The 21,710-nt window shown below is 40.4% G+C and overlaps 1 protein-coding gene across 1 annotated transcript; it reads left to right on the top strand.

The window, feature by feature from the left end:
• The first annotated feature begins 5,120 nt into the window (after positions 1-5,120).
• LOC109061559 (guanylate-binding protein 1-like) lies at positions 5,121-20,826 on the top strand. Its single transcript, XM_042754772.1, has 10 exons — positions 5,121-5,277; positions 5,853-6,032; positions 6,119-6,246; positions 9,423-9,532; positions 13,191-13,381; positions 15,120-15,362; positions 15,462-15,742; positions 19,392-19,604; positions 19,692-19,794; positions 20,083-20,826. Exons 2-10 carry the CDS (start codon positions 5,858-5,860, stop codon positions 20,526-20,528), a joined length of 1,890 nt encoding a protein of 629 aa, XP_042610706.1. The 5' UTR covers positions 5,121-5,277; positions 5,853-5,857; the 3' UTR covers positions 20,529-20,826.
• Positions 20,827-21,710: the final 884 nt, after the last annotated feature.

Below are 21,710 nucleotides of genomic sequence, written 5' to 3'. Positions count from 1 at the left end.
GAAGGGATTACAGCCTGATGCTTCCCATGTCTCTGCAGTGTCCGATGCACCACCTCCTGCTGATGGGGTTAGCCTTCGTTCATTTCTGGGTCTCACATCCTGGTATTCTAAATTCATACCAAATTATGCTACAGTAGTGGAGCCATTGCGTGTGCTTTTACGAGGCTCTACTCCATTCATCTGGTCACCTGAGGCTCAAGAAAGCTTTGAGACCGTTAAGAGACTGATCGTGCATAGTGCTGCCCTTGCGCTTTTCAATCCAGAACTGCCTACTATAGTCACCACAGATGCTTCAGACTATGGTATAGGAGGTGTTCTTACCCAGATACATTCAGATAACACGGAGAGAACAGTGGCTTTTGCTTCACGCACCCTTACCGTAGCAGAACGGAAGTACTCCACAGTAGAAAAGGAGGCACTAGCATGCGTTTGGGCCACAGAGCGATGGAGGACCTACTTGTGGGGACGACACTTCACACTGCGTACGGATCACAGCCCACTGACCACCCTTCTGTCATCCAAGGGTCAAGGCATAGCAGGTATGCGCATAGCAAGATGGTCAGCTAGGCTGATGGCATTTACCTACGATATTCAGTATAAGCCGGGGCATGAGAATGTGACTGCAGACTGTCTATCTCGCTTACCACTCCCTAGCACTGAACCTAGTTTGGAACATGATTTAGAAGTCATAGCTCTCACGTCTATGCTCACTGCAATAACCAGCACTGAGTTCAAAGCAGCATGTGATTCTTGCCCTATACAAGCTGAGCTACGCAGAATGCTCACCTCAAAATGGCCAAAGTGTGCAAAGGCACTGGATCATGCTTTTAAAGCCGTATTTTCAAGTGCGCCATGAACTTTCACTTCAGGATGGTTGTGTGGTGCGGGGAAACACACGCCTCCTGGTTCCAGAAGGTCTCCAGCCCAAGTTCATTGCACTCGCACATGATACACATCAGGGCATTGTGAGGACAAAAAGGAGGCTGAGAGAGCTCTACTGGTGGCCTGGCATAGACAAACAAGTAGAAACAGCTGTCAAGGCTTGTGTCACTTGTCAGTTACATGACAAATCAGCTGTCATACATACCACTCCTCTCCAACCTGTACCTTATCCTACTGACGCCTGGGAGAAAGTGGCCATAGACATCATGGGTCCTTTTGATGCAGCACCTGCTGATTGTCGTTTTCTGGTCACTTTGGTGGACTATTACAGTAAGTGGCCTGAGATAGCATTTGTCTCACATCATACCACCCAGGCCGTGATACAGTTTTTGTCTACAGTGTTTAGCAGGGAAGGGAATCCGAAAGAGCTGATTTCTGATAATGGAGTACAGTTCACTCCGCACGACTTCAGGCTGTTCTTGCAAAACAGAGGAATCTTACACAGGACATCATCTGTATATTATCCAAGAGCAAACGGGGAAGTTGAACGTTTTAATCGCAGCTTAAAGGATAGTTTACAAACTGCTTCACTGGAAGGAAGAGGGTGGAAGGAGTTCACCAAAGACTTTCTGCAGGCATACCGTGCAACGCCACATGCTACAACACAGTGCACACCAACTGAACTTTTGCATGGGAGAGCCATGTTAACCAAACTTAACGTCTCAGGTCTTTGCTTGCCACCTGCAGGCAAAAGGTCCACACCTCACCAGCTTGCCTCATACGTGAGAGATAAACAGAAAAAAAAATGAAACAGTACAGTGACAGAAAACGCAGCGCAAAGCATGTTTCATTTCAGTGTGGATCGTATGTCAGTGTAAAGAAACCCGGAATTGTGCCAAAGACCCAGTCTAAATTTGGAAAACCCCTAAAGGTTGTGGGTAAAAAATGGTTGTACACATACAAGTTATCAGATGGACGATGCTGGAATGCATCCCACCTGGCACCTGCACTTGCTCAATACAGAGCATACGAGTCCAGTGAACTGCCGTTGTTTGACTCTGGGGATACTAATCCTGCAGGGGGTGAACAACCTGTAGTAGTTACACGGCCTGTTCGGAGCAGGCATGCACCCGCATGGACTCAGGATTATGTAATGTGAAATGTGCTTTATGCATTACTAGTACACAATAGGTGTCTACACATTATAAGAAAAAGAATGTTCTTGCTATTTTGTGATTATTGTGTTTGAGCACTGTTATGTCATGCTTATACCAAGTGGTTGGAAACTGGATTACTGTACCACTATTCGTTCAGTAAGGGTTGTTTGCAAATCAATGTTGGGATTGAAAGGTTGCAAAGAAAAAAATCAATAGTAACTTGTACATTAATTGTTAACTAATTGCACTGTGCCTTTGTCCCTATAGTATTATTGTTCTTAAGAGAGAGGGATATGTGGTGTTCTGAGTTAGCCTCTAGAGGGAGCTCTCGGGTTGAGTGAAGGTGGAGAGAGCGATAAGAAAAGAAGTGAGATGTAAGTGGAAAAATAAAGAAGGTTACACACAGTTCGAGACGGAGTGCATTTGCTTTTAATTGAGACACTCAACAGCTGGGCTCCCTCGTTCCTCCGGCTCTGCCTTGGTCTGGCATCGACCATCCTGCAACTTGGGACTCCACTCCTCTGGCTTTGCCTCATCCCTTCATCTCTCCGGCTCCATCAGGCTCCTTCATCCCCTCGACTCCTCCTCAGTTCTCTATCGCTCCGGCTACACCATGGCCTCCCAGATCCATGCCTTCGCGTCGGTCGCCATGGCTCTATGTATGATCTCTGTATCCCTGGCTCATCGGCTCTCTGTCTCCGCCTCGGGCTCCTCCACTGCCTGCTCCGCTGCCGTTGGTCGGCCCCCTGGAGTTGGAGGTCGTTCCTCCTCCATGGCTCCTCCCTCCGTCGGCTCCACCATGGGTCAATATTATGGCTATGGCCTGGGTCCAGCTGGGCTCCTTCTGCTATTTCTATTCAGTTTGTGTTTGTCGGGTTAACTTGTTGGATGTCTTGTTTCTCATGTTCCTGATGTGTGTTTTCCCCTGTGATTCCAGTATTAAAGATAGTTAATATTTCTCCGCATCTCCATTGTTCCTCCCACAGCGAATCGTGACATAATTCAGCTTTTCCATAAGCGCCACCTGCTGTCAGTGAGTGGATTTTCAGTGAGTGGAGTTCTGTCTTATGGAATTTCAAAGTCTCAAATGACCTGTTTACAAGTGGTTCAGAATGCAGCAGCACAAGTTCTGAAAAGATGTAAGAAATTTCCGCATGTCACACCTCTTCAGAAAGACATTAGAACTGAGTTCTATTACTTTAAAATCCTATTACTTTTCTATAAACCTTTACATAATCAAACACCAAGTTGTCACATTTACTCCACCCCTAAAAACCCAGATAAAGCCTAAGATCATAAGATATATTAAAAAACAGAAAAACTTACTCCAAATTCCAAGAACTTGTTTTAGATTAGTTTTAGCTTTTTCTGTGGCTGGTCTTACTTTATGGAACAGTCCTCCAAACTATATTAGGGTTGCTTCTATTTTATCTGCATTCAATCTGCATTCAAACCTAGTCTTAAAACATACTTCTTTTCATTGACTTTTAATACAATGGAATGTCTTGTTTGCTTTTCTTTTCTTTTCTTTACTTTTTTTTGTTATCCTGTGGTCTTTTATTTTTGTGTTGTACAACCTTGTTGCTGTTTTAATTTTTTTTCAGAAATAAACTGAACTGAATTTATTTGGTGAAGTGGATTTGCTATATTACTGTGCATTTTAAAAGCATTTTGAGATTTGAGAAGTGAGTCTGCGTCTCCTGCGCTGCATTAAAGCTTTTCTTCATTCCCTTATGTATAAATCTCTCAGTGAGTAAATTCTGCTGTGTCTATTATTACACGATGCAGTGAGATCCAGTCAGACAAAGAAGTGATTGAAAGCGGACTTTCAATTTTAAATATGAAAATATGGAACAATAAATGAGTAATAAATTAAAGTAAAATGAGAATCAAACAAGTTAAAAAAAAAAAAAAAACATAATACTGAAAAAGATGTTTACAATAAATAAAAACAAATGCTATAAATTGCAATGAGCAAAAACAAATGGTAACACCCAAGCATATCTCAAATCTGTTGTCTGCAGACGTCAGCAAACTTTGAAGGAAAGGCATCTGTAGTATGTGTACCTAACATATTCAATGAAGATAACACAACACACCCTTGGATAAGATACAGACACTATCTAACACCACAGATATGGCACTAAGATATAGCACCTGAAACAGCTCACACAAACAAAGCATGTAAGCACATCTTAAGCAGAAGTACTAGTCAAACCTAAGAAAGAAGATTAGATAAATGAAGGGCTATTGAGGACTGTGAGCAGGGTTGGATATATGGTTGAGCAAAGGTAAGACTTAGATGATTTTAAATAAGATGTGAATAAGAAAGCCAGTTCATTTTTGGATTATTAGACACTGGTGTGCAGTGTATCTTAGAGCCATGCCAGAGTGATCCTCGTCCTCAGAATCATCACTGAACACTTTTCCCCAACCAGCTGATTTAACATAAACTGTGTACCATAGAATGTGAGTAGGGTGTTTTATGGTATATTGTGTTCCATAGAATGGTTGGTGTAATGTTTAGGGATTTTTTTGGAATTTTGTGTTGTTGTTGTGGAGTTTCCCAATTCTTTTCACAGTGTCTGGTAATCTGGAGGAAGGTTTATCACAGATAGACTTCTATACTCTTCTTATTTCTGGAATATCACTGGTCAGTTTTTGTTGTTCATAGCTCAGATATATAAGATGTCATTCTAATCTGTGTCATGTAGTACCACAAAAAAGAAAGCATCTTATATTTTTATGTGGCTGCACATTCTGAAAACAACCCAAGCTTCTTGTATCTGCTGTCACATGTTTTTCAGTTTGCAGTTGCTGATTTTGAAAGTAAAACCAAGATTTAAATTGCATGTTGTTGTTTGCTCAGTTAATAGGAGGAGCTCAAATCAGCCACAGAGAATAACCAGAGACATACTGAGAGACCGGGGGCCTCGTTTATCAACAGTGTGTAGAAAAGGTTCTATATTTTGTCCTTATATTTACACACATTACTACATATAAGTACAAGTTAGTAAATCACACACTTTAGGTGAAACTGTGCTCACGCACTCATTACGCACACATCTGTGTGTACACACTGTTGATAAATGAGGGCCCAGGAACGTCCCCTAACTCACTCTCGACCAATCAGCATCAAGAGTCTGGAGCTGAGGGTGTGTCTAAGAAACATGGGGTAGAATATCAGGAAGCTACAACATGAACACAACTCAGACTAGACTTGAGTGAACTAAAACAGGTAAGGGACGTTCCTTCATTCAGATCATTCTAGCACTTGTGCTGCTCTTATAACTGTAAACAATACAATGTCTAATGTTTTACAGTCAGCACCAGCACAGCAGCAGATTCTTCATGTTTGTTTTTGCTCCTGCAGTTGCTCATGTGGGACCGCGTGTCTTTGAGATTTCATGTTGGTTAATTAAATTTAGCACTTAATGAGTGTGTGTGTGTGTGTGTGTGTATGTTAGTGAACTCTGCAACCTGACAGTCCATGTTTTGTTAGAACACAAAGGTCTTTGTTCATGTGACATGATTAACTTGTATTTTACTTCTCTAGTAGAAAGCAGCATCAGCTAAACCCAGTCTGGTTATAGATTGTAGCTGGGCACAAACAAATCTGACAGCATTTCTATGTCTTACTCAGCCTGTTTGTGTAGTTTGTTATGAAAGTGTGTTGTTAAAGCAATATTTTACACATATTCCCCGGACAGAAAGAGGAACTGCTCATGTGGGGAGTTACTGTGTAATGCAGGATTATTGGAGTATTTCTCAATGCAGTTGAATAAAGGAAGTGAAATGTGTTTGGGTCTCCAGTGAGCATGGACAAACCAGTGTGCTTGATTGACACGGCGTCCGATGGGAAGCTGTGTGTCCAGCAGTCAGCGCTGCAGGTTCTGGAGCAGATCCAGCAGCCCGTGGTGGTGGTGGCCGTGGTGGGTCTCTACCGCACCGGGAAGTCCTACCTGATGAATCGACTGGCAGGGAAGCAAACAGGTCAGCAGCACTGATGTCATCAACACTCGTGTCCTTCAGATGAATGCATGCAAGTCATTGTGGGGTTTCTGGTGTGTCGTTATCAGGGTTTGCACTGGGCAGCACAATCGAGTCCAAGACGAAGGGCATCTGGATGTGGTGCGTGCCTCACCCCACTAAACCAGGAACCACTCTAGTGCTGCTGGACACCGAGGGACTCGGGGACGTGGACAAGGTGACGTAACAAATTTACCAAATTACTAGTGCCCAAGGGTCCAATAACACTTTTACTTCTGCAGCAGAGATAACCTTAAAGGTGACCTTTTATGCCCCTCTTTACAAGATGTAAAATTAGTCTCTAATGTCCCAAGAGTGTGTACATTAAGTTTTAGCTGAAAATACTCCACAGTAGCGCCCTGCACGTTTCTTTAGTTTTAAGTTTGTGTAAATTTAGTTCTAAGTGGATATAATAAGAATTGTTTACAATCTCACTCCCCCATGACAGCGCGAGGGCACAAGAAATCACAAGATGCATCTGTGAATATATAGCCAAAGACCTACAGCCATTCTCTGTGGTGGACAGTGAAGGTTTTAGGAGGTTAGTAAACACACTCGAGCCAAAATTTAAAATCCCATCATGGTCATACTTTAGTCAAACGATATGACCAGCTACCTACAAAGAGACAAGGGCTAAAGTTGTACAGAGCCTAAAACAAGTGGAGTGCATCTCACTCACCATAGATGGGTGGATTTTACAAGCTACTCAGAGTTATGTTACAGCATGTTATGACAAGTGAATGGGAGATTAAAAGTTTTGTCTGACAGACACAGGCTCTCTTTGAGTCACACACTGGACAGAACATAGGAAAGGTGTTAAAATCCGCTGTTTCAGAGTGGGAGCTAGACATGACGAAGTACAACAATCACCCGGGCATCGCTGTTGTTACTGACAATGCAAGAAACATGGGTGTAGCGGTGAAAGAGGCTGGTCTGTCCCCACACAATAAAGTGTTTCGTTCACAGCTTAAAACCTTGCGTCCCAGGCAGGTTTGAAGTTAAACCGCATGAGTCTTCTGCTTGGAAGAGTGAGGCCTGTCGCAGCGTTTTGCCACAGCTATGCTGACCTCCAAGCAGCGTATGTTAAACCTGCCAGTGCATAAACTAATAATGGATGTACTAACACAATGGAACAGCTCACAGCTGTGGGGGGTGTCTCTCTTCCATCTAAAAACACTGCTCTTGAAGATTTCCTTGGGGGTTCTTTTATTCAGGTGGACAGAAGAAGACAGCCAATGGCTGAGATAGAAGCAGACACTGACTTGTACCACAAAGAGACCTGTATCTCACTCTCCACTTGTCCTCTCAAGTGGCGGAGAAGCAACGCACATAGTTACCAAATGCTGTCAACATTGGCCAAGTCATATCTCTCTGTCCCAGCAAACTCAGTCCCAAGCGAGACCCTCTTGTCTTGATCCTTGATTCACAATCATTGCTTTCCTAGCACAACAAAGCAACAGCTTGTGATTGGAGGCAAAAGAAAAGAGGCCTTAAAATAGGTCAATTAATAATCCTCAAAACCTGGTTCATTTTTGTATTAGTTTTTAATAGTTGACAAACTAAACTGAAACTTTATTTTTAATTTTATTACTGGTTCTGAGTATTTTTTTTCCTTCTTATGAAAACTGAAAACACTATACTTGAAGTTCCGAAAATCTACGAGGTAGTTAGGTAGTAGCATAGAGAATGTTAGAAAAAATAATGATGTTACCTGTTACCTCATACTATATCTCATATCTCTAAGCAACCGTTATGATTAGAGGATAAAGAAAAGAGGACAGGATATGATGTGGTTAATTTCTTTATCATTGTAATGTTCAGTCACTGTTTAATAAACACTTATGGCACTTTTTTCCAAGTTTTCATTTGCCTTTTTTTAAAAATATTTAAATATTGCAATAAGTGTCATATCGCGGACATAATATTGTTATATTATCGTATTGTGAGTTTTTTGATATAGTTACATCCCTATTACATAGTATTACAGATAGTCAATCTAAAATGGTGACTGTGCAATAACAACCAGCTCGGTATGGAAATGAGTGTCCAAACTTATTTTCCAAGTGCATTTTTTTTATTTTGGTTGTGCATTCAACATGTTGTTAGCTTTTGAGAATGGACAGATGTATTCAGTCTAGTGCTAGCTTGCTAGTTTGCTGTAAAGTCCAGGCGGGGACATCTTGACCTGTTTAAATGGAACATTAAATGTTATAGCTGTGTGAGTACCTTTCATCGAGTTGAATGTGAATGCAAATTCAAGGCTATTTCCAGTTTATTATTCTAATTCCAACAATAATGAAGCCTCATACTTGTATGAGGTAGAGAAACTCACATTATGGTGCCAGGACAATTGTCTCTCTCTGAATGTGAGCAAAACTAAAGAGCTGATTGTGGACTTCAGGAAGAGACAGCAGCAGCCCTATATTCCTCTTATGATCAGCGGGACCCCTGTGGAGAGGGTGAGCAGCTTCAAGTACCTCTGTGTAAACATCTCAAAACACAGGTTAATAAAGCCAGGCAAAGACTGTACCATCTGTGACAGCTGAGAAAATTCAGGGTCCTCACCAGCAATCCTGAAAACGTTCTATTCAGGGGCCATAGAAAGTGTATTGACTCAGTGTATATCAGTGTGGTATGGGAACAGCTCCAGTCAAGACTGCAAAGCCCTGCAGAGAGTTTTGCGCTTAGCTGAGTGCATCTCAGGGTCTGCTCTCCCCTCTCTGCAGGACATCTACCTCAAACGCTGCAAAAGCAGAGCTGTTAAAATCATCAAGGACTCAATCCACCCCAGTAACCATCTTTTCACTTTGCTGCCATCTGGTAAGCGCTTCCCGTAGCCTGATGGCAAAAACTGAGAGACTTAGGAGGAGTTTCTTCCCCCAGGCCATCAGGCTCCTAAACTCAAAACCAGTCTCTTAACATCTTCATGTCCCCGCTTAATATTCACTTTATCAGTAAGATATTCATCATTTTCTACCTCATATTGACATACTGGCAGTGTCAACCTGTCTGCACATTCACCTCTTGTACACTCCTGTGTATCTTAATATTTAAGACTACAGTATATTTTCATGCACATTTTATTTTATTTTCTATTCTATATTTAATTCTACAGTATACATTTTTTGTGTTTTTTATTCTTATATTTTTTATTGTTTACTTTTATTTCCTTTTTTCATACTTATATTCATGTTATTTTGCTCTGTGTTGTATTCTTTAATAATTGCACTGTCCATGGAGCGGACCTATCTCAAATTTCACTGCTGGTTATATATTCTCTGTATAATCGTGTATGTGACGAATAAAAATCTTGAATCTTGAATCTAACTTCACAACTGTGGTTCTGTATCTTAGGGGGACTCGAAGCATGACACAAACATCTTCTGTCTGGCTGTGTTACTGAGCAGCACTCTGGTCTACAACAGTCGAGGGACGATCGACAACAGGGCTATAGAGGAGCTGCAGTATCCTTCTGAACATTTATCTAGATTTTAATTCATTAATTAATTAATTTGTTTATTTGCAAAAGAAAGAGATTGTTCAGATGTTTACCACCATTTTACACAGGAAAAACATGCAAATGTGCTTGCTTTGTGAATGCTTTATATCAAAAATATTTATAAGGTTACAAGTACTACAATGTAAAAACATGACTGGCAGAAGTTAGATATATAGTTCAGTCATGAAATTCTAGATGGCGCAGGCTGACGGGTTGTTAATGTAACTGATGATATTCAGAGAGTAAAACGGCTTGGCACAAGCTGATTGGTTCATGCTGCATATGCAGTCAATGAGCTTACTGCCTTGCATTTATATGGCTGGCTAGCATTCACTTGAGATTCCTGCAGCACATTTTCAGAGTTTCTCTGAAATCCTCCACCTTCCCCAGCTCCACCTGTATAGATCTGCAATGGGTTATGTTATATGCTATATGTGCAGCAGAAGTATGTCTTAAATACTCACGGCACCGTATCGCCGTATGCATTGGCAGTAGCAAGTTCCTGTAATTTCCTGAGTTGTGTAGACATGCAGCAACAGGGCAGAGTGTGTGCAGCACTCTGCTTCACTCCCTGCAGGCACACTGGCCATGCCAACTTTATACTGTATATAAACACACGCAGGACTGGCTTACAGTGTTGACAAGACAAGAAACATGCAGGAATAAAAAAAATAAAGCATGGGATGTGTTTGATGTTAAAAAGAGTTATTAAAGGTGCTGTATGTAAGATTTTGACTCCACTAAAGCATAAAACTACCATAATATGTTTGCAGATATTTAAGAAACATGCTAAGTTAACATACTTGTTTGTCTGAAAAACAATGCTACAGTCAGTTATTCTCTGTGATGAGTGGGGCGGGGCTGAGAGCCATGGGAATGGAGCGAGGCCGGTGGAGTAAATTTATGTTGAGTGTCATTTGCTTCATGCGGGTGTTGTGGATTGTGTGGGGAGGGTTTGTGACGACTGCGTTGCTAATGGTTTTGGGCCCGCGCGGCGGGTCTGAATTTTCTTTGAAAATGTGCGTTCTGGGCCAGAATGTCGATCTTCGTTTTGGTTTTTGAAACCCGCCCACTGCCAGTTTACTCAATTGTATCTCAGCAACCCGGGTTGCCAGTTGACAGAAAACACAGCGTATTTCATTTCATTCATCAAGTGTGCTCGTTCCTGTTTGTGTTGTCAATCTGGCAACCTGCGTGTGCATCAAGTCTGAGGAGGAGGGGCCCGGTGAAAAAACCCTCTCCAATATTTTGAATTTAGATTGAAGTTTGTAGTTCATAGTTTATGTATCAATCCTACATACATTACGTTTAAGCGCAATAAACCTTTGAAAAAAAAAAAAAAAATGTTATCACACAACTAAAGCCCACACACAGAAAGCTGCCTCTCTCAGGCAGCAACAGAATCGTGATTTCAGATCTTTTTCACTTCTTATAGTGCTTCAACAGTCAAATACACACAGTTAAAATTACATATACATACATTTCGGCTTATAACTTAAGTAAATTGTGAACAGCTGAGAAAATGTGTATCAAACAACAACAGAAAAAGAAAAATCACTCACTGATCTTGACTGACTAAATTTAGTAGCTTTATTAAGTATCAATGTATGAATGTTGAATTCATACAGTGAAGATATGCTGTTTGGTTATATTCCCCACCCTAAGCTCATGCCTATAAAATATAAGTCAAATGAGAGTGATTTATTATAGTCGCACCTCCTTGTTCATCCATAGCTTCTGATTAGGGTACGTTGTGATCTGTTTCTCTGTTGTAACACTGTCAATGGTGGTGTTGATGTAATCCAGTACAAAGGAGGTATAGATATCAATGTCAGTGTGAGAGCCACAGGCAGGTTGAGAAGCAATCATACTCCAATCAGTGTGTTGAAACCTGTCCTGAAGTAAAGAGTCTGCTCCAGATGGCCACACTTTGATGGTTCTCACTGATGGCTTCACACGGTTGATGAGGGGTGAATACTTAGGGGTGAGAAACAAAATAAGGTGTTTAGACTGTCCAAGATGGGGGAGGGGGGTCATGATGTAAGCTCCATCAATGTTTGTGTAAACATGATCCATAGTTCTGTCTAGTCTAATTTGGCAGGAAACATGTTGATGGAATTTGGGGAGCACTGTGTTTAAGTTGGAGTGATTAAAATCACCCGCAACAATAAAAGCAGCCTCCGGGTGAGCAGTCTGTTGTTTACTAATGGCTGCATGAAGTTCGTTCAAAGCAAGCTTTGCATTAACATAAGTGGTAACATGGTGGAGTATAGGCTGCAGTTATAATGGTGGAAGTGAACTCCCGCGGCAGATAAAAAGGTCTACATTTAACCATGAGAAACTCTAGGTTAGCTAAGCAGTGTCTTCCAACAATGACAGAGTTCATACACCAAGCTTTGTTAACATAAATGCACAGTCCTCCGCTCTGATCTTGCCAGAGTCATCAGCCGTCCTATCTGCTCGGAGCGTGTAGCATCCTGCTAGCTCAATAGCATTATTAGGTATGTCGCTGTTTATCCATATTTCTGTGAAAACCATGACATTGCATCACCCAGAGTAAGAGACTTTTGGAATGCAAAGTCGTATCTTGTCCATTGTGACCATCAATGACCGCATATTAGCGAGGAAAATGCTGGGCAAAGAGTGCCGGAGCAGTGTTAGCATTAGCTTAGTTCTTAGGCCTTCGCAATTCACCCTCCTTTGTTTATAATCTTGATGCTGCCTGCGAGCACTTCTGCCTGGCCGGGTATAGTGCGTAGCCTTGGGCGTTCTGGAGATCTCAGGGATGAGTCGAGGATTGGTGATAAAACTGTTGGAAAAGTGCACACCGATATCCAAAAGCCCCTGTCAGGTGTAAGATGTTAAAGCAAAGCTGTTCAGTGCAAGGTCCTAGATGAGCAGGAAAAATACTGCAAAATTGCAAAAACAGGAGAGATGCTGAGCTTTGCGATGTGTCAACCAAGAAATTCAAATTTCATAAATTTAGAAACTTAGAAACTAGAAACTTAGAAACATAAATTTAGCCACTGTATTGAATAAATGCCTGTGGCTGTGTTTGTTTTCTTCTAACAGAAATGAAAAGTCAGCAGATCTAGCAGTTTTTAAGGCTTTTCTGTAGGAGGAAGTACTTTCCCTCCATGCAATATGAAATGATTCTAGTTTTGTTTACTTGTTTATAACAACTCTTTTTAGGGCATGAGTGTGCTTGTTATACCAATGTGTCGGACTGTTTTCCTTAATCTTTTTTAAGCATAAAGAAACAACCGTGTCTAAAGTGCTATAAAAGAGAGAGTTCATAGTTTCATGCTGACGAGACAATAGAATATTATTTATAAAGTCGGGAATATTGTATACAATACCATATTTGTAACAAGGTGTTGAGTTTTTAGCTATATGGATTATGCAAAAGAATAGATAATGACCTGAGATATCAATGCTCTGCTGCAGAATTTCAATGCCATTAATATCAATTCCTTGTGACAGTATTAAATCTGTTAATATGATTACGACAGGTCCTCACACATGTTGTCATTAGAATGTTAGAGTTAATGTAAGATACATACAAATACTAATGGAATCATGTTGAACAGTCACTTTGTGTTCATACCTAAACAAAATGTCAGATATGTGACTGAACTTACAGAGTGCATCAAGGTCAAATCATCAGACGAGGATGTTGATGATTCAAATGAGTTTGTGAAGTTCTTCCCTAGTTTCATCTGGGCAGTGAGGGACTTTACCCTGGAGCGAAAGATTGATGGCAAAGATGCAACAGAGAATGATTATCTAGAGTTTGCTCTGAAGTTGAAACATGGTAATTTAAATATGGTACAAAAGATTATTTTAAGAGCCCTCACAATCTCTATCACAATGAGCTCTTGTAATAAGTTTTTTCCAAACTTAATGGTTTATCAACAGATCTTTCTTTTTTACACTTACATCGCTTATTCTGGTTCTATTTAAGATCCAAGTTTTGGGTGTACTGCAGTTTGTTTAAATTGACTTATTTTAAAAAAGAGAAAGATATAAGTTTCAAATCAGTTTTTCTACTACTGAAAATTATAGCATAGGATGCAACTTTGCAATATGTCTAAAGAAAAAAAAAAAGAAAAGAAAAAAAGATGTCCTAACTGTATGTTTCACATATTGGTGAAATGTCAAAAAAAAGAGAATCCAATATCACCCTTCCAAGATCAAAATCATTCAGTTTTATTTGAAACTCTAATACAGAGATATTACAATATACAATATTAAGAGGTATTGAGCCAGTGTTGCCCAAAGACACTTCATCAATTGGGCAGGTGAAACTGGGATTCAAGCTGGGAATCCTAGTCAACATATCTATCAACATAACTCCAGGTCAATATATCTACTCCCTGAACCAGTGTTGTTCATCCACAGCAGATTGTGTTCTCCCTGTTCCAACTCTAGATCAGTGGTTCTCAATTCCAGTCCTTGCAACCCCCTGCTCTGCACATTTTGTATGCATCTCTTACACTTCAGATATTTGTTCTAAGCGGTTTGCAAAGTGGAAATCAGAGGATATTTCACCATGATTCTAGTTGGAAGGGAGCGTATATGTTCCGTAAATGTGTAAATATGTTGTTATTTGGGGTACGTATATGTAATTTTGATCTGTTTTTATCAATATCAGGTTTGCTTTGCTTTTTTTAAGTAAAATTGTTTTTTTCTTCTTAAGAAATAATAAAACAAAATGTTTTTCATTTAAAATAAATTAGTATTATTTTTAATTAAATTATTTTTTATTTTCGTTTTTTTGCCACATTACTTTGGGGTTTTCTTACAGTTTTCTATGAAAACCCGTTGTAAATTGAATCGCTTGCCGATTTCCAGACCGCAAACACAAATGCGCACAGAAGCCTTTACCAAATCTTTTTCACCAATATCCTATTATTACAGTTTTAACTGAAGGTGTTTTGACTGTGTGAGAAAATGGATGTGAGGCATGAGAGCGTGAGAAAAGTGTCAATTGCGTGAGTCTCACGCTGAATGCATGAGAGTTGGCAGCCCTGGACATGCAATATATGCAGAGCAGGGGTGTTCGAGAATTGGAATTAGGAACCACTGCTGTAGATCAGGGGTGACCAAAACTCGTGGAGGGCCACTGTCTTAAAAAGTTTAGCTCCAACTAACACCTAGATCAGTGGTTTTCAAACCGGTCCTGCAAGCACTCCTAGCACCTCACATTTTGTATGTCTCCCTATATCTGAAACACCCATTTCAGGAATTGCAATCTCTACTAATGAGTTGATGAATTGAATCAGGTGTGATAGATAAGGGAGACACAGAAAATGTGCAGTGAAGGGGGTGCTCGAAGGACAGGTTTGAAAATCACTGCCCTAGATAATAGCATAAATTTATAATACACTGTTGATGGAAAGGGTTAAATGTGGAGGGAAAAAAAATCCAGTGACAATGTGGCCCAGAAGAGTAGCTGAATTGACTACACTCTGTTCAAAAGACAGACACTCTTTTTTAACTTTACAAATTTCTAGAACTTAGAAAAGCTATAGCTTGTTCATCTCTTCTAGGAACATCAAAAAAAGTGATGGAGTACAACCTTCCCAGGGAGTGCATCCAAAAATTCTTCCCCTCCAGGACGTGCTTCACTTTCCCATTTCCAACCGCCCCAGAGAATGTGTCTTGTCTGGAGAAATTGGATCCTGCTGACCTATCCACTGAGTTCCTGGTGGTTACAGGACGTTTCTGCAAGTTTGTCTTTGACAAGAGTGATGTGAAGAAGCTGAAAGATGGATACACAGTCACTGGCAGAGGTGATACAGAAGGACTTTTGAAGAGTTTGCATATGTGCTTTCAGTGGAATATCTATTGCTCAATCACTTTTTTTTACTTCTTTCCTTCTTTTTTAAAAGTTCTGGGTCATCTAGCAAAAACATACGTAGACACCATCGCCAGTGGAGCTGTGCCGTGTCTGGAGAATGCTGTGATCGCCATGGCAATGATTGAGAATCAAGCTGCGGTGAAAGAAGGCCTTGAGGTGTACCAGAGTGGAATGGAGAAGCTGAAGAACTCCTTCCCTCTGGAACTGAAGGAGGTCTCATCAGAACACCAACGTCTCAGCGGCATGGCAACACAAACCTTCATGACTCGATCTTTCAGGGACACTGACGGGAAGCACCTGAAATCTCTAGAGGTAGGCTGGATATCTTGTTGAGGAGGTGCTTTTAGCTTACTGATAGAGAGATGTTCTTTCAGAGTAGTGAATGAGATCTGGACATTCTCACTGATTCAATCTTCTCATGTACAGTTGCATCTCAATAAATTAGAATGTCATGGAAAAGTTCATTTATTTCAGTAATTCAACTCAATTTGTGAAACTTGTGTATTAAATAAATTCAGTGAAAACAGGCTAAAGTAGTTTAAGTCTTTGCTTCTTTTAATTGTGATGATTGCGGCTCACATTTAACAAAAACCCAACAAATTCAACAAAAACCCAACAGATCTCAACAAATTAGAATATTGTGACAAGCCAATCAGCTAATCAACTTAAAACACCCGCAAAGCATCCTGAGCCTTCAAAATTGTCTCTTAGTTTGGTTCACTAGGCTACACAATCATGGGGAAGACTGCTGATCTGACAGTTGTCCAGAAGACAATCATTGACACCCTTCACAAGGAGGGTAAGCCACAAACATTCATTGCCAAAGAAGCTGGCTGTCCAGAGAGTGCTGTATCCAAGCATGTTAACAGAAAGTTGAGTGGAAGGAAAAAGTGTGGAAGAAAAAGATGCACAACCAACCGAGAGAACCGCAGCCTTATGAGGATTGTCAAGCAAAATCGATTCAAGAAATTGAGTGAACTTAACAGGGGATGTACTGAGGCTGGGGTCAAGGCATCAAGAGCCACCACACACAGACGTGTCAAGGAATTTGGCTACATTTGTCATATTCGTCTTGTTAAGCCACTCCTGAACCACAAACCTGGCCTAAGAAGAAGAACTGGACTGTTGCCCAGTGGTCTAAAGTCCTCTTTTCAGATGAGAGCAAGTTTTGTATTTCATTTGGAAACCAAGGTCCTAGAGTCTGGAGGAAGGGTGGAGAAGCTCATAGCCCAAGTTGCTTGAAGTCCGGTGTTAAGTTTCCACAGTCTGTGATGATTTGGGGCGCAATGTCATCTGCTGGTGTTGGTCCATTGTGTTTTTTGAAAACCAAAGTCACTGCACCCGTTTATCAAGAAATTTTGGAGCACTTCATGTTTCCTTCTGCTGACCAGCTTTTTGAAGATGCTGATTTCATTTTCCAGCAGGATTTGGCACCTGCCCACACTGCCAAAAGCACCAAAGGCTGGTTAAATGACCATGGTGTTGGTGTGCTTGACTGGCCAGCAAACTCTCCAGACCTGTAACCCAGATAGAATCTATGGGGTATTGTCAAGAGGAAAATGAGAAACAAGAGACCAAAAAATGCAGATGAGCTGAAGGCCACTGTCATAGAAACCTGGGCTTCCATACCACCTCAGCAGTGTCACAAACTGATCACCTCCATGCCACGCTGAATTGAGGCAGTAATTAAAGCAAAAGGAGCCCCTTCAAATTATTGAGTACATGTACAGTAAATGAACATACTTTCTAGAAGGCCAACAATTCACTAAAATGATTTTTTTTTTTTTATTGGTCTTATGAAGTATTCTAATTTGTTGAGATAGTGTATTGGTGGGCTTTTGTTAAATATGAGCCAAAATCATCACAATTAAAAGAACCAAAGACTTAAACTATGTAAGGGAAACAGGTCAATTTAGCTCAAAGGGAATCATTTAAGATTTTAAAGGGAATTTGAACAGAATCACTGTTTCACGGCTGATCACTGAAACGGCCAGCGATTCACTAAACGAGCCGTTTAACATCACAATCTGCGCTGGATATTAATATCCAAAGTATAGTGAAAACACTATTAATTAGCACAGTAACAAGATCGGCAGTTTAAGACATTAACTTGTGAGCACAAAACACAAGATACTTCTCCTTTCAATATAAATAAGGCTTTATTAGATAAATCTAAGACATATAAACTAATCTAACACATAAGCACACGCACTCACACATTCACACAAGTTGCAGGAGGATAGAACGTTAGGAAAGAGTGAGTTTAAGAGAATGAAAATGTGAAATCCCAGTTTACAGCAATACGTGAAATTGCATAGACATGAACAACCATTTAATCACTTAATTAACCCTGCACTGAGTTCCTCAATGAGGTTAAAAAGATATTAGATAACACCAGTACAGATGTGAGTCTGGAGGTTACTTGCGTTGCCTGTTTAAAACGGACTTGCGTTTGTTGTCGCTGAAAAGGGGGTTTCCCGAAGTTGCTGATTGGCTAGAAGTTCAGTAGTCGTTGAAGTGACGTCTTGGGAAGTCCGTGGTTGGGCGTAGGCTGAAGATGCGGAGTTGTGGGCTGGTTGACGTTTTAGTCGGGCACGTGAGGTCAGACTCAGACACGGCGTTACAAAACTTAAACTCAGAACACGAACTCTCAAACGGAAAATAAAAGAAGTAAAGTTTGACGAGACTAGGTGGTGTTTCTTCTCATCGTGGCTAAGTAGCAGCAGGCGTGCAGGCCGAAGCACGCTGGAAACGGCGCTCGAAGAACGCAAAAAGTGATGACAAAGCATGACTAAAAGCTAAAGCTAAAAGCCGGCATGACTGATAGCAAAAGCTAAACGAAAGCTAAACGCTAAAAGCATGACTAAAAGCTTAAACTACAAGCAAAGCTAAAAAGCCGGCATGACTGATAGCAAAAGCTTGACAAAAGCTAAAAGCTAAAAGCAAAATTTAATGGTGTCCTGAGTATTTAAACTGGCATTTTGGCCACACCTCAAATGTTGTCTTGACCAATTAGATACTGTCTTTTCTCAGGGTGTTGCATTGTCTGTCCCACCCATTCATAAATCATATGTATCTTATCAAGCTCGTGGTCCGAATTTTCCCGCTCTTGCAGGGTGTAATTTGGACATGATTCCTATAACAAGAATATGATACATTTGACAAATAACTGATGGTCAGAAACGTTTCAAGCAAGAATATTCGAACACACACATACTAAACATGAATATGATCCCTTAAGCTATTCAAGAGTTATTTAAAAAGACAAACACAATAAGTGATTAGAAACATTAAAATCAAATGTTTGGGTTACAGGTATAAAATGGAGTTAAGCAATGGACTGATATCCATTTAGAAGTCTTTTTTGGAGTTCATTTTGGTGCATATATGCATTGGAAGGCATTCTCTGTGCCATTCTGGGATTTAAGGATACGTCCTGTGAAGACCAGAGGGTTAACAGGTCTCCTTAGGAATTTCAGTCTGGTTCTGCTAGGTGGGGGGAAGTCAATCCAACGATCTTGTTTACTCTCATGGCTTTACATGTGAGGGTCAGACTGTCCAGTTTCTTCGATTACTTGCCCCAAATTAGACAATCTCTTCTTCGAATTGAAATTGTCACATAATTGTTCTAATGGTGTTAATGTTGAAAGCTGTTCTGTGAAAGAGTCGGTTATCAGACTGTGGTGCTGGGAGTTGATTTACAACATCCTGCCTTTCTGTGGAATTCGGCTCATGTTTCAACCAGGCTCCCGATCGAATCTTTAATTTGTCTGGTTCACGCTACAACTACTTCAGTCTGTGTGCACTGAATTTATTTAAGACACGAGTTTCACAATTTGAGTTAAATTACTGAAATAAATGAACTTTTCCACGACATTCTAATTTATTAAAAATGCACCTGTATGTATTCTGTGCTGACAAGTCACCAAAAGAACTGAAACACTGTCTGTATGTTTTTTAGGAAAAAGTTACTAAACTCTTTGATGGATACCTGTGCCAAAATGAGCAAGCTTCAAAGAAAAGATGCGAGGATCTCCTGTCATCCCTCTCAGCAACAATGAATGAAAACCTCAAACAGGGCATCTATGCTAAATCTGGTGGCTATGATCTCTTCTGCAAGGATCTGGAGGACATTGTGAAGAAATACAACAGCCAGACCAATAAAGAAGTCAAGGTCTTGTCTATATTGCACAACTTAATTTTAATTTTAAAACAATGAAAGTCTATGAGATGTTCTGATATAGCTTGTGTGTGTCAACAGGCTGAAGCGGTCTTAGAGGTGTTTCTGAAGCAGAAGTCTGTGGATTCTAAAGCTATTCTGCAGGCCGACAAAAAACTGACTGAGAAGGAAAAAAAGATTAAAGGTAAGAGTTCCCCATTCTTAAACTCTGACCAGGTTACTTGTGAAAGAAGGGATCAAAGGTTTAGGTACTTGTTTAGGTGATAAGCTTCAAATGCAATAAATAGCGCTAACAAGTAGCAATAAATAAAACAAAGTCTTTCACAGAAGTGTCATGAATAATTTAAAATATTTTATTTTTCAGATTACAGTATATCTATCTCAGTAAAATAGACTGTTAATCTCATGGTTTGAGTCTTTTCTCTATCTGTAAAGCATCTCTTTCCTTTCTCTTCTTTTTGTCAATGGCCAGAGGAAACAGAGAAAGCCATACTCCTGGAGCAGGAAATCAAAGCTAAAGAGGAGGAGCAGCGACAGTTACAAGAGAAAATGGAAGCAGAAAAACAGAGTAATGAAGAGAGGATGAGACAGATGAAGGAGAAGATGGATGAGGAGATCAGGCTTCAGAGAGAGGAGGCCGAGCGTGCCATGGACAGCAAACTGAGGGAGCAGGCCGCTCTGATGGAGAAGGGCTTTAAGGAGAAGGCTGACAGGATGAGCCAGGAAATGGAAGAGTTCAAGCGACAGAACGCTGAAGCTGAGAGTAACAGAGCTCGAGAGTTTGCAGAGCTGTTGGAAAACTCCAACAAGAGACATGAGGAGTCTATGGCTATGATGATGCAGCAGCACAGTGAACAGATGAAGGCTTTACAGCAGCAGATGAGTGCGCGCCCTAAGGGTGGATGTTGCATCTTGTGAAATGCATTATGAGCCATGTAATTGTACAATGCGGTTTGCTTACTTTAAAATGATTTTGTACCTCTAAATACAACAGCATTGAAAGTATTGTTTCCATATACAGTTAATTAAACTGAGTGCTATCATTATTCAGACAAGTGATTGACCCTTCTCAAAGACCTGCCCCCTTAGTTACTGTTTTGTGGCTCTTTAATGTGTTGTGACGTATCACTGTAGTGTCTCAGATCAAGCAGCATATGAACTGACCATATCTTCCTTTTCACTAGTTATAACACAAAATAAACATGAATGAACATCAGAAGGTATTTTGTATCTCATTTCAACCACAGAGAGACAATACACACCATTTTTGAAGTTCAAGTCCACTGAAGTTAATCTACTCTCCTTTCTGGTTTGTTTGACAGACAAAATGGCAGATTCTGCCTTATGATTGGTCAGATCTCCTGTCGATCAAACTCCCGGGGAAGGGTGAATTGAGACAAATTAGTTAATTACACATTTAGATTCTCATTTTCATTGTTCCTCTTTTCACTGAATCTGCCGTCTGTATACTCCACTGAACTACAAAAATAAAAATAATGATGTCAAGGGAGACTGTCAAAATATATAACATAAGTTAGATTTAAAACGTAGGAAAGAGGCTAATGTGCATAGGCTGATTAACTATGGGCTAGTTTTCAGGGGGACACAATGCAAACTGTTTCTCCAAAACAAGCGATACATTTACAAAGATCTTTCTTTGAATGATTTCCCAAAAGTTCCCTCCCACTCCACGTAATATCTGTTCTATCCCCGGATCAATGCATTCTGTGCAAGCAGAGCATTTTCATTTTGAACAGATTTAAAGCATTCACACTGGGAGAATGCTGGGCTGTGACGTCCCATTCAGAGAAACACCACGCTCATGGATGTGTGAATCCACTAGAGCATCGGCAGTGAACTTTAACATAGCCAGTGGCACACGAGAAAGTGGCAGAGAGAACGTAGTATGTTTTTACCTTAAAGGTGCCATGTGTAAAAATTGAGGTAAAAATATCCAAAAAATGACCTACACGCATCAAAAGAATGAGAAGAAATAAGGGCGATGATGTCATTAAAAAAATGTCAAGTTATAGTGCTGCAGAGATATCAACCTTAATTAGCATTAGCATTACTAGCCACGGCCCGACAGGTGTCGTATTA

Source organism: Cyprinus carpio, unplaced genomic scaffold, assembly GCF_018340385.1.
Source record: "Cyprinus carpio isolate SPL01 unplaced genomic scaffold, ASM1834038v1 S000006590, whole genome shotgun sequence".
In the NCBI taxonomy this organism is placed as follows: domain Eukaryota; kingdom Metazoa; phylum Chordata; class Actinopteri; order Cypriniformes; family Cyprinidae; genus Cyprinus; species Cyprinus carpio.
The sequence above is the reverse complement of the archived record's forward strand: the minus strand, read 5'-3'. Positions and strand labels throughout refer to the sequence as shown.

Bases quoted from the DNA above. Each gene is read 5' to 3' on its own strand.
- LOC109061559 (XM_042754772.1), top strand. From the start codon at position 5,858: ATGGACAAACCAGTGTGCTTGATTGACACGGCGTCCGATGGGAAGCTG. The intron at 15,363-15,461 runs GTGATACAGAAG...CTTTTTTAAAAG, and splicing joins ATACACAGTCACTGGCAGAG to TTCTGGGTCATCTAGCAAAA. The intron at 19,605-19,691 runs GTCTTGTCTATA...GTGTGTCAACAG, and splicing joins AGACCAATAAAGAAGTCAAG to GCTGAAGCGGTCTTAGAGGT.